At 49.4% G+C, this 12,902-nt stretch overlaps 1 protein-coding gene across 1 annotated transcript; it reads left to right on the plus strand.

The window, feature by feature from the left end:
• The first annotated feature begins 1,772 nt into the window (after positions 1–1,772).
• On the plus strand, positions 1,773–11,042 carry LOC112202415. Its single transcript, XM_024343429.2, has 2 exons — positions 1,773–2,256; positions 10,458–11,042. Exons 1-2 carry the CDS (start codon positions 1,773–1,775, stop codon positions 10,607–10,609), a joined length of 636 nt encoding a protein of 211 aa, XP_024199197.1. The 3' UTR covers positions 10,610–11,042.
• The last annotated feature ends 1,860 nt before the right edge of the window (positions 11,043–12,902 follow it).

The following is a 12,902-nucleotide window of genomic DNA, read 5'->3' on the forward strand; positions in this document are numbered from 1 at the left end:
TCTGTAAAGGGACCTTTGCAGAGGAAATTGATTGTTGTACACTTTATGGTGATTACGTTGTAGACTTTTATGGTGCTTACTAGTTGGTGTAATGCTTTTGTAAAGGGATGTTTGAAGCAAAATTGTTTTGCTCCTTGACTTTTTTGCAGGGCAGCCGGATTATTTTACAATAATGGTGTTTCACGGAGGTTGTATAAGGGATAACAAGTATGTGGGAGGAAATGTGAATTTTTTTTACTATGTGGATAAGGACAAGATGTCCCTCGTAGAGATAGACAATATGGTGAGGCAATTGGATCCAACATATGAAGGGCAGAGAATAGATTATTGGTATAGGATTGGTTCCGAGGATGAAGCATTGACGAAGCTAAGTACTGATCTGGATGCCATAACAATGTGTTGCTGTGTACCTTCAATTAGGTTGGTGTTACTGTATTTAGATCATATGGAGCTGCATGGTGTGTATGGGGACAGCTTGGATGAAGTGTATGAAATAGAGGACATCTTTTTTAGCCAAGCAAAATCTGGTGGGGTAGTTATAGAGGAACTGCCAGATAGCCCAAGAAAAATAGCAAAGAGAAACACTGGGATAGTTATAAGAGAAGTCCAGGATATTGTGCCATTTCAACAGATGAAGGCTGCTAGTATTGGTCCAAATGACAAGGGTAAAGAAAAGGTTGATGAAAGGAGCAACCAAAACTCTAGCGGTATCGACTTTGATGATCTGCACGATATAAACATCCTAGATTTCATGCAAAATTATGGTGGACAAGGGTTTGAAGATAATGAAGAGGATGAAGAAGATGATGGATCTGATGGGAATAATGATAATGATTACAACCCTGAGGTGGATGATGAAGATTATGACCCTTATGATGATGATGATGATGATGATGATGATGTAGAGGGTATGGAAGGAAGTCAAGGAGCAGATGGTGGAAAGCAAACTGAAGATGGTGTAGGAACAAGCAGTCAAGGATCTATATTGGGGAGCATAGATGCATATGCTGATTTGGAGGACAATGAGGACATGTTTGCTAATGTGGATTCGGATGAAGAGAGAATGGGACCTGCCGTAAACTCTGATGGGGAGCCTGAAGATGAATTCCCAGAATTTAACCCGAACACAGACATGAAGAAACCTGAGTTCTGCAAAGGGATGATATTTGCTAATGTAAGGATATTAAGAGCTGCATTGAGGGAGAAAGCAATTCAAGGTGGCTGGGAATACGTGTACCTCAAAAATGACAAGCAAAGATTAAGAGTGATATGCAAGGAGGATGACTGCCCCTTCGAGCTTTATGCATCAAAAATGCAACATGAGAACACACTCATGATCAAGACATATGAAAGTGAGCACAAGTGCACAAGAAAGTGGAACAACACAATGGTAAGGTCTAGATACTTGACTGCAAAATTCAAGGACAAGATTCAGCTTAATGAAAACTGGAACACAGGTGAATATATACTTGTTTTTGAATTTGAATTGTAATGGTTTAATTGTGTACCAAACTTACTTCAATTATGTTTGGTGTGTTTGATATGTAGGTTCTCTTGCCCAGACCATGTCTACGAAGATCAAGGCAAGGGTATCAAAGCAAATGGCCTATTGGGCTAAAAGGGCAGCTTTGTTGGAATTGGAGGGCTCTATTAGGGAACAATTTGCAAGGCTGGCAGACTTTGGCAAAGAGCTGTAGTGGGTTGACCCAGCAACCACGATAGATATCAAGTGTGATTTCTCACACTCAAGCAGCCAGCCCATTTTCAAGAGAATGTACATATGTCTGGGGGCCCTTAAGAATGGATTCAAGGCAGGTTGTAGGGCTGTTATAGGATTAGATGGTGCTCATCTAAAGAGTGCTTTTGGAGGGCAACTCTTGACAGTCGTTGGGATCGATGCCAACAAAACCACATGGGTCATAGCATATGCAATGGTGGAGAATGAGACTAAAGATTTGTGGATTTGGTTTCTGCAGTTATTGGGAAAAGATTTGGATATCAATGATGGTGGAGCCGGGTGGACATTTATAAGTGACAAACAGAAGGGATTGATGCCTGCTTTTGATGACGTGGTCCCCTTAGCACATATCAGATTCTGTGCGAGACATATGTGGACTAACTTCACAAAGTTATTTCCGGGGAAACAGATGAAGGACCAGATGTGGAAGTGTGCTAAAGCAACCACAATGCCGTTCTATTTAAAAGACATGGAAGATATGAAACAGTTGAATGAGAAGGCATATGATTGGATGAAAGGTATATGTAGTTTTGGCTTCTTATTTGTATTCAGCTTATGTATGCATGAATGTTTATTGACACAATGACTTGTGTTAATGTCTAAAAGTCTAGCGGTAGCTGGACCTTAGTTAACGCTGATCCGGCAGGCGGATCGATACCTTTGTTGTGAATGGTTCCCGTTATCTGTCAAATAAAATACAACGGGCGTCAGAGGGAGACCGCGCCGGGCGGTCTTCAACTCTCCGATGCCTAAGTTAGCCAATGTATTTATGTTGACAAAGTAACAGTAGGTAAGTATTGAATGCGTAATAAATGAGGAGAGAGGAGAGGACCTTTTATAGGTGAGGAAGAGGATGATCTTCTCCTTGTTTTCGATGTGGGACTGATGGTGCTTCAGTTCCCAGTTTCAGTAGCTTCTGACGCCATCTTGACACGGCGCGTGGCCGCGCGTCGGCGGTGCTTTGGGGTTGATCCGGGGCTCAGGCGGTAACCCGGCTAACTGTCTTTACGTCAGTCACTCATATGGTGGGCGTTGGTACCCCCGGTGGTACCATGAGCGTGGCTCATTATAGCTAATTATGCTTGCAAATGGACATGCATGTACAAGTCCCCCAAATCCCCAGTCAAGGAGGGCAATCTTGGTTGGGGAGTTGATCGGCGGTTTGAAGCGTTTCTCCCGCTAGACTTTGCAGAAGCATAATTAGCGTCAGTGCGTTGTCAACCATGGATTTACTGAGCAAACGCTTTGTGCCCTTTCGGGTGGGCCCCTGCTAGGCCCCCCAGGGAGTCCCCCACTCCCCGGCTAAGATGGACCTCCGGATGGTCGCTGTTATTGTTTGTTGAGGGGGAGCTGCACGGAGCAGCGCTGCACGGAGCAGAGGGTGTTGGGTTGCGAGCCCAATCTTAGCACCCAGGTGACGGGGGTCAACGTACCTGATCAGGGCTGTCGTAGACTGTTGACTAGTCCCCGTGTCCCGTAGGGACATTCTGACCGTAACTCCGCGTGGCGGCGTTGTCAGAGAGGCGTGGCCTCGGGATCCGCCGCTGGCGGAAGTCCCCCGCTAGATGTAGCAGGAGGCAGCGTCAAGTAGACGTGCTTGGTATTTTATTGAGCGGTGTTGCGCTGAATAAAGTACGCAGCTTGTCAGATGAGAAATGGGGTCAGCCAGCGGTGCGCTGTGTAGCGGAGGACGCCCCGTTTACCAAATGAGGAGAGAAGCTCCGCCGGCGGGGTTTCGCTCAGCGGAGACTCCGTCACTTGGAAGATGACAAGTGAGGATCCGCTGGCGGGGTTTCGCTCAGCGGAGACTCCGTCACTTGGGAGATGCAAGTGAGGATCCGCTGGCGGGGTTTCGCTCAGCGGAGACTCCGTCACTTGGGAGATGACAAGTGAGGATCCGCTGGCGGGGTTTCGCTCAGCGGAGACTCCGTCACTTGGGAGATGACAAGTGAGGATCCGCTGGCGGGGTTTCGCTCAGCGGAGACTCCGTCACTTGGGAGATGACAAGTGAGGATCCGCTGGCGGAGTTTCGCTCAGCGGAGACTCCGTCACTTGGGAGATGACAAGTGAGGATCCGCTGGCGGGGTTTCGCTCAGCGGAGACTCCGTCACTTGGGAGATGACAAGTGAGGATCCGCTGGCGGGGTTTCGCTCAGCGGAGACTCCGTCACTTGGGAGATGACAAGTGAGGATCCGCTGGCGGAGTTTCGCTCAGCGGAGACTCCGTCACTTGGGAGATGACAAGTGAGGATCCGCTGGCGGGGTTTCGCTCAGCGGAGACTCCGTCACTTGGGAGATGACAAGTGAGGATCCGCTGGCGGAGTTTCGCTCAGCGGAGACTCCGTCACTTGGGAGATGACAAGTGAGGATCCGCTGGCGGGGTTTCGCTCAGCGGAGACTTGCCATGGTTGGGGGGTTTACTTGTCAGGTGGTGACTTCCCTTGGAAGCCAAAGAATGATGACGGTGGACACGTGGCTAACCCTGAGAGGGTTAGCGTCTGGAGGCTTGCCTCCTAAGCCTAGCCGTCTTCTCGTCATTAATGCGAGTAATGATGGATCTCGTAACCGAGGCGACGCCTCGGTTAATCCAGGGAGTTAATGAAGACGTGGGACACGTGTACGGTTGGTACGTGATGTAGTTTTGTAGCGGACGGCTCAGGATTACTTGATGTTGACATAAAAAGGGGGGAACTGAGCGAGTTTCGACATTTCTGGAAAATCTTCAAATCTGAGTTGTCTGCTTCGAACCTTGTTCGCCTGCGAATTGCGAAGGAGATCTCCGGGCCTGCGTGGAGTAGTCGGACTGGAGAGGACGAACACTGTTAGTGAAGCCGAACTGCACTCCAAAGTCTTCGACGTGAGGTTGGTATTTCGGATCCTCTTCCTGTTTCATTGAATCTGTAATGGTGGTTTCTGGGTTTTGGTATTTCTGTTAATGGTATGATATTGCCTCTGTGCTGTTTTCGGAGGGTGTAGGGAGAGATTTGAGGGAGGTTATGGTGTTTGACAGAAAGTTGGGGTTTTGGGTTTTGCTAGACGGTCTAATCTGGGTTGAGCGTGCGGTTGTTTTTGTTTTGGTATTTTTGTGGGTAGTTGTTCTTGGCATCTTTGGCTGTATCTGATGTGAGAGTAGGTTAGATCTGTATTTGTGCTAACTGATGTGGGTTTTAGGGTTTGGGATGGCCAACGTCATAGATATTTCGAGCAGTGAGGATTCCGGGTCTGACGTGTCGTTCAGCGTGGCGGATATGACCTTTATTGACTCGTTGCGTCCGTCTGCCCATGCAGGAACCTCACTGCCAGAACCGCTTGAAGTTGAGCCACTTCGGACCATCCCCTGGGAAATAGCTATGGATCGTGGCTCGCGTCCAGAGAGCTCTAGGGCGGGTGAGTTGGCTAGGCGTGACGAGCGCTTGGCGAGCAATAGCGCTGCTAGCGGCTCCGCTGGCGAAGGGGAAGCGCCGGGCCAAAATGTCGAGTCGGCGTGGTACCTCTCAGATGGCACCGCCGTCGACGAGGCAGGTGGGCGGATGGATGCCGCCGCTGTTAACCGGATGAAGCGGACGTTCCGGTTGCCGGGCTCGGTGAAGCTGCGCCCCCCGACAGCGGATGAGAAGGCCTCGATGCTCCCAGCGGGATGTGCTGCCGTGCACGAGGCCATATTCCGCCAAGGAGTGACATTCCCGCTAGTGCCCAATCTCCAAATTCTTGTGTGCGAGTTTGGGCTTGCCTTTGGGCAGATCTGTCCCAACATGTGGCGGTTGCTGTTGGCGATGAACTCCCTGTGGCGCTTGTCGGGGTGCGAGGGGCCTACCGTGGCGGAAGTGCTTCACTTCTACGAGCTAGTGTATGTGAAGCGCCGAGGTTGCAGAGGGTGCGTGAACCTAAGCCGCCGCCAGGGAGCGCCCAAGTTGATTGAGAACTTAAGGGACTCAATGTCCTACTGGCGGGGGACCTTCTGCGTCGCCACAGACGGCTGGGAGTACCATACTAGGTCGAATGTGGAGGGGCCGACGTTTAAGACTAAGTCGGAATTCCAGCCCATCCGAGGTTGGCAACTGGTTTCCGCTAAAACTAACTGGCGGTTTCAAACTTTTGCAAACCTGCGGTTTTTGCTAATGATTATTGTGTTTGTGCAGCGGGACTAAGGTATATTCTGACGCGCGAAGAGGAGTGTCGCGTGGCGAGGATCCGCGGCTGCTGGCGGAACCGCAATTTGCTTGACTTCCGTCTTCTGACCGGTTGGGAATTGCTGGTCGACCTGGGGCTAACTCGCTCTGTTGGTGAGAGCCATTCCGCCACACCTCATTTTTTTTTTTTTTTTTTTTTTTTTTTTTTTTTTTTTTTAGTGATCCGGACTGACGGGTGTTTGTGTTTTTCTTTTCAGAAACCCCGCCCGGTAACAAATCCAGTCGCGACGCTTTCGAAAAAGCAATGGATCGCGCCGAGATAGAAAATTTTCTGGAGGCTATGTATGCCGAGGGGTTGGCGGCCCAGCAGACGGTGGTGAACCCGGAGACGCTGGTGCTGAGCCAGTCTGAGGTTGCGGTGGAGCTGCCGATGCCGCACCACTCCCACCTGGGTGAGGATGGCCTGCCGGTAGTGCAGGCGGACACTCAAGTGGGTGGCGGGGAGAGGGGGAATGTTGGTACAAGGCCGCGGGAGCGGATGCCTACCACCCGGCGCGGTCCTCAAAAGAAGACGGTGCAGCCGACGGTGACTGCCACCGAGTCCCGGGGTGAGCCGCCGGTGCGGGTGACGAGGACCGCTGCTGGGACACAACGGGCGTTGGAGAGAAAACGCCGGCAGCCTGACTCCCCCGTCGAGGAAGAGGAAGAAGAGGTGGTGATCGGAGTCCGCCAACAAAAGAAGGCTCGAGAAGCTGCGTCGAAGGGTGCAGTGGCGGAGGGGGAGGCAGCAGCCGTCAGTGATCTGGACTCCTTTGCCGAGTACGCGCCATTCATGACAGAAGGGGAGCGGGCGTTCCTTTTCCATTTGTGCGAGCGGCTGGGGTTCGGGGGTCTGGCGGGCATATCGCGCCCGACGGCCATTGACCAATCGCCCTTCAGCTCGGCGTTTGGTCAAATATCTGCGGGGTTACATGGTATGTTCGAGGCGGCGTCTAAGCAGCCCCGGATTGAGGAAGAGCTCAGGGGGAGATCGGAGGTCTCCAGAGGGAGCTGGCGGAGGCCAAGGAGAGATTGGCGGAGGCCGAGCAGGGGCTGGCCAAGGCGGAGTGTGACTATGCGGACGCCCGCGGCAAGCTTAATGCGGCCATAAGGCGGGACCTGGAGAGGAATGAACGCGTCTCCCAGTTGGAGCAGGAGATCGCATTGCTGCAGGAGCGGATAGCCGCTAAAGATAAGAAGCTCATCATTGTGCAGCGGGAGTCTGCCGCCAGACTGGGTGAGATGCAGCGGCTGGACGGGGAGGTCAACCGCCTGAAAGATGAACAGAGTTCTTCTGCAGCCGCCGCCGTTGAAGCGTTCAAGATGTCGGCGGAGTATAAAAAGACATTGACCGAAGCGGCGAAGTCTGGGGCCCGGGCAAATATAGACATGTTGACGCGGAAGGGCGCCATTGACTTTGTAAAGGCGTCACAGCCCGACGTGCCGGTGGTCGAGGGTGTCCCGCCGGAGACAGAAGTCGTGCCTCCCACTGCGGCAGGTACCCATTCGGGCAGCGGGGAAAGTGGCTCCCATCCGCCGGAAAGGTCCCAGCAGACTCCCCAGCAGACCCCGTCGGAGGTGTCACGTGCCGGATTTCTGGAGGCACACACCCGGGCGGATGGTACAATGGAGACTCCCAGTCCGACAGCTCGAGGGTCCGATCAGGCGAGCCGATCGGTCGTGCCGCCGCCAGTTGAAGCCGGAGAAGCCGAAGACAACCGCTGAAGCCAGTTGAGACTTCCATAGGGTTTTTTTTTTTTTTACACTGTAATAATGAACTATTTTGGGTGGGGAGTCCCAGCCCTGAAATGAAATTTCAGAGTTTGACGTTTGTCATGATGTGTTTGTACCGCTAGAGTTTTGACGTAGAGATTTTTCTTTTGCCAAGCAATGAAACATTAAAGGAATTAAAATTGGTCCAAGTGCACCTCGTAGCGGACGTGGTCCGCTGACGATTCCTGGCGTTGCCAGTTGCCCTCAGTGCTAGACTTGGTAACAATGGTTTGAATAATTCCTCGTTTCATTGATAGCTGACTGATCAGCGTTTACAAAAGAGGGGTAGTACCCGTTGGGTAGCTTCCCTTAGCTAAATATTGAACAAAAATTTAGCTAAGTCAAGATGCTCTTGGGTAGCGGCATGACTACTTGTAATAATACCGAAGGTGTTCGATATTCCAAGGGTGGGTCGTTGCCTGTGAGACATGTTGGTGATTGGAGCCCCGCCGTCGATGGTGTTGATGCGGCCCAGTGGCTCAATGTTGGCAATCACAGGTGGCGGTTGGCGCACCTTGAATTGATCCATCTTGCCGTCCCGGTATAGGGTCTCAATGGTTGTTTTGAGAGCGTTGCAACTGTTGGTATTGTGACCGCTGTCCTCGTGGTACTTGCACCACATGCCGGTGTTTCTTGGTTTACCCTTTTTGGGGAATCTCGGCGAGGGTGGCGGTGGTATCTGATCCTTGCACTGATTGTAAATTTCCTCGTACGAGGCTGTGAGGACGGTGAACACTGCATACCGCTGAGAGGATTCCGTCTGCTTGTTGCGATTGTCCCCCTGGGATTGGCGGTTGCCCTTGTAGTGGTTGTCTTTCTGCCTCTTGCTTTGGTAACCGCCCTGCTGCCACTCCCTCTTCTTGTCAGCTGGCGGTGCAGTGGGGCTTTGCTGGCGGTCTCTTGATGGCTGGAGGAGGGTTGAGATGACTTTGTTGGTGTTGCTGGTGGCGGTGGGGTTTCTCCATATGTGATAAACTCTGCCTGGGCATGAATGACCGCCTCACTCATAAGGTGATCATACGCCGCATTTGGATGATTGTAGTTGAGGTGATATAGGAATGGTCCCTTGAGGAGTCCCTGCTTGAAAGCCGCCGAAGCCATTGTTTTATCGAGATCGCGGCACTGAGATGCTGCCGCTCGCCATCTTGTGACGAATGCCTTCAATGATTCGTCCCCTCCCTGTCTGACGCCAAACAACTGGCTCGTGTTGTGATGACCGGCGGACAACAAGATGAATCGAGAGAGGAAAGCATGAGATAATGCGTGGAATGAGTCGATGGACCCTGGCGGACACTCGAAAAACCAACTCATTGCCTCACTATCCAGCGTTTCGCTGAACAAGTGGCACAGGGTGGCGTCATCAAATCCCTTGTTGTTGGTGACCTTCTTGAACGTGTCCATGTGGACGAAGGGATCGGTCTTACCGCTGTAATGTGACATTTTTGGGGTCTTTGCAAACGCTGGTCTGACGGCTTGCAAAATTGTGGCGGTGAATGGGCCTGGCCTGGACGCGAAGAGTGGGTTTGGGGCTGGCGCCGGGGTGCCTGCCTCCGCCAGGATTAATCTCCGTTCTAACTGCTGCATCCTCTCCAAAATTTGGGTGGTTGCGTCGCCCGCGGGGCCCGCTCGGGCGTTCCGCGGATCGAACCCCCGACCGGGAATGGGTAGATTACCCTCAGTCCTTGTTCTAGTCCTCGAGTGGTGGGTGCGCAGTGATGACTCCGCCTCCTGCTCCGGCAGGTGTGGGATAGGGGGTGGTCCCATTCCTGCCAGCTCAGGTGGGCTTAGCGGTACCTGCATTTGCACGATGGGTCCTATACCAGCGGTAGGCCGGCTGTGTCTGGTGCTGTGTGACTGCTCATTTCGTGCAGGGTTGGCGTTTGCGTCCAGCGTTCGCCTTAGTTCGTCGAAACGTGTCATCAGCGTGGCTACTTGGTTTTGGGCCTCCGCCTTCTCCTTGCGTTCCTGCTCGCGTTCTCTGTTTGCTTTGTGGAGGTCCGCCAGTGCCAATTCATACAAGGCGGTGAGGTCCTGACCTGGGGGACGGCTGCTGCTTGGATTTGTTTCACCGCCTGGGTTGACCGGGGTGTTGAATAGTGCGCGGTTGATGCTTACCGCTGGGCGGGCGGGTTGGGGAACGGCGGACTGGTCTGCCTGCTCCCCGATATTTCCCCCGCTACCGTTAGTCATGGTAACTGTGATGGGATGACCTTCTGTTCAAGGATTCCCACAGACGGCGCCAATGTTAATGTCTAAAAGTCTAGCGGTAGCTGGACCTTAGTTAACGCTGATCCGGCAAGCGGATCGATACCTTTGTTGTGAATGGTTCCCGTTATCTGTCAAATAAAATACAACGGGCGTCAGAGGGAGACCGCGCCGGGCGGTCTTCAACTCTCCGATGCCTAAGTTAGCCAATGTATTTATGTTGACAAAGTAACAGTAGGTAAGTATTGAATGCGTAATAAATGAGGAGAGAGGAGAGGACCTTTTATAGGTGAGGAAGAGGATGATCTTCTCCTTGTTTTCGATGTGGGACTGATGGTGCTTCAGTTCCCAGTTTCAGTAGCTTCTGACGCCATCTTGACACGGCGCGTGGCCGCGCGTCGGCGGTGCTTTGGGGTTGATCCGGGGCTCAGGCGGTAACCCGGCTAACTGTCTTTACGTCAGTCACTCATATGGTGGGCGTTGGTACCCCCGGTGGTACCATGAGCGTGGCTCATTATAGCTAATTATGCTTGCAAATGGACATGCATGTACAACTTGCTAACTGTTTTGCAGAACCTGAAAGGCCCCCAAAACATTGGTGCAGGGCTTTCTTTAACACTGCACAGCAGTGTGACATTCTAATCAATAACTTGTGCGAGAGTTTTAATGGATGGATAAGAGACGCTAGGGGTAAGCCACCTCTGTCCATGTTTGAAGAAATCTGAGTGAAGCTAATGACAAGGATTCAGCTTAGAAGGGCAAAAATGCAAGCTTACCATGGCAACATTTGCCCCAAAGCAAGGAAAACACTTGAAAAGAATAAGTTGAAGGCCGCTACAGACTGTATTTCTACCTTCAATGGAGGTCACCAAGCTGAAGTTGAGAACTTTGGTGGCTCTAAGAATACTGTGGATCTGAATCTAAGGACATGCTCTTGTCGAAGGTGGGACTTGTCGGGAATTCCTTGCAAACATGCAGTCTCGGCTATTTTCCAGAAGAGGGAGGACCCAGATGATTACGTTGCTGAATGCTACCTCAAGAAGACCTATATGGCAATATACAGCAACCTCATAATGCCTGTTAATGGTATGGATCTTTGGTTAAGAGGTGAAGGACCAGCAATGTTACCTCCCCAATATACAAGACAGCCGGCCCGACCAAAAACTGTGAGGATTAAAGACTTTTTAGAGAAAGCTCAGGGATCTGGTACTAAACTAGGAAGAGTACAGAAATCACTAAAGTGTGGCAATTGTGGGGTCCTAGGTCACAATATGAAGACATGCCATCGGCATCTGCCACCAAAGTAGAAAAGTTCTGCCTTTAATAAAAGGAGGAAGCTAAACAACAGGGAGGGTTCTGAAACTCAGGTAATTGTATAACCTAAATGTTGTTTTCGATGATTTTTTAAGTGTGAGATTGTGCAAACCCTTATTGTTACTTTCAGCAAACCAAGGAGGGGAAAAAAACAACCTTGACAAAGAATGAATTGAGGAAGAAAGCCAAAGAAACAGCCGAGTATCAAAGGGTATGATTAGCTCATTTTTTTCACTGTGTTTGTGTGTACTCGACTCATTTTAGCTTAACTACTTGCAATGAATTACCACATGTGTAGAAGAAGATGGCTTCCATGAAGGCCTCAAGAGCAGCAGGAACCAAATCTGCCCCAATCGGCTCAAGGAGTGTACCACCACCACCAACTGCCAGTTCAAGGCCTGTACAAAGTTCTCAAGCATCTAGCATCAAGGCTGCAAACCCAACTAGAACCTCGCAAAGAATTAGACAAAACTCAGGTACAGGAGGTGGGAAATAGTTGAACTCCAATTTCACATTAGCAAGCCCTGCAATTCTATTTTGTAAACCCTTTTCGTGCAATCTGTTGGTATTTGCAAACTCATGACATTTTTTTGTTAGATATGGTGTTTGAATAGATTATGGGGATATATTGTTGTAAGGCTCTATGTTTTTTTGCTTTTGTCAAGTTAGAGCTGCATTGTAGTGTTGTGTTCATGGGTTTGCTATTAGATGAAATTGGATGGAGGAATTGGATGTATCTTTTGGTTATTATGAACATCAGTGGATGCATTTGAATATATGAATCTATGAATTTATGTTGTTTTTTTTTTTTTTCTTTTGGATGCCAAAATTTATGTTGTTATGACTTTATGTTATGAACCCGTGCTTCTTGTTGTTAGGATGTCCTTTTCAAAACATGTTCAGACTAAGCTCAATGTCACGACTTAGTCCTTTTTGGCAACTTAATAATGTTGCCCAATCATGATGTCACACGTGGCACTTTGGGTTTTGTTAGAGGAAACTGATGTTCAAGAATTGGAGGGAAACTTTGGTCAGTTGGTTCTATTTGATGAAGGGGTGGAGATATATGAGAGGGGTACTTTGGGAATTTTGCACGTGGGAAGGTCCCACAAATTTGACATATCAGACGGCAATGTTCCACGTCAGCAACCTAAACAGTGGAAATTGACGGAATTGTGAGGAAATGGCTCGATTTGATCAAATTGGAGAGTTTGAGGACTTTTCTGATTAAATTAGAAGTAAAGGGACTAAACTGACGAACCCCTAAAAGTACAGGGTAGTAAACATAATTTTTTCCTTATATATATATGTGTGTGTGTGTGTGTGTGTGTGTATTCATATGCATGTGTATTTTTTACTTTATATTTTCATAATTTGTGGGAACCCAATAAACTTCGAATTCATGTACATGTGTTATGAAAATTTATTAATTGAATGTATGTACAAATCTATTGAACGAATTACATGAATATTTTTCTATTCTTGATTGAAGAAAAAAAAATTGTTGTTTAAATCTAAGAATGGATGTAATGAAAAGAGAGGAAACAAAAACTATATATATATATATATATATATATATTTAGAAGAAAGCCAAAATAATTTAGATCCATTAAATTTTAAAATGATAGAAGGGTCTTTCAAAAAAAAAATTACATGGCATGATTTGACAAGTAAGTGATGTGTGTAGGTAACATGATATGAAAC

The sequence above is a fragment of the Rosa chinensis genome, chromosome 1, assembly GCF_002994745.2.
Source record: "Rosa chinensis cultivar Old Blush chromosome 1, RchiOBHm-V2, whole genome shotgun sequence".
In the NCBI taxonomy this organism is placed as follows: Eukaryota; Viridiplantae; Streptophyta; class Magnoliopsida; order Rosales; family Rosaceae; genus Rosa; species Rosa chinensis.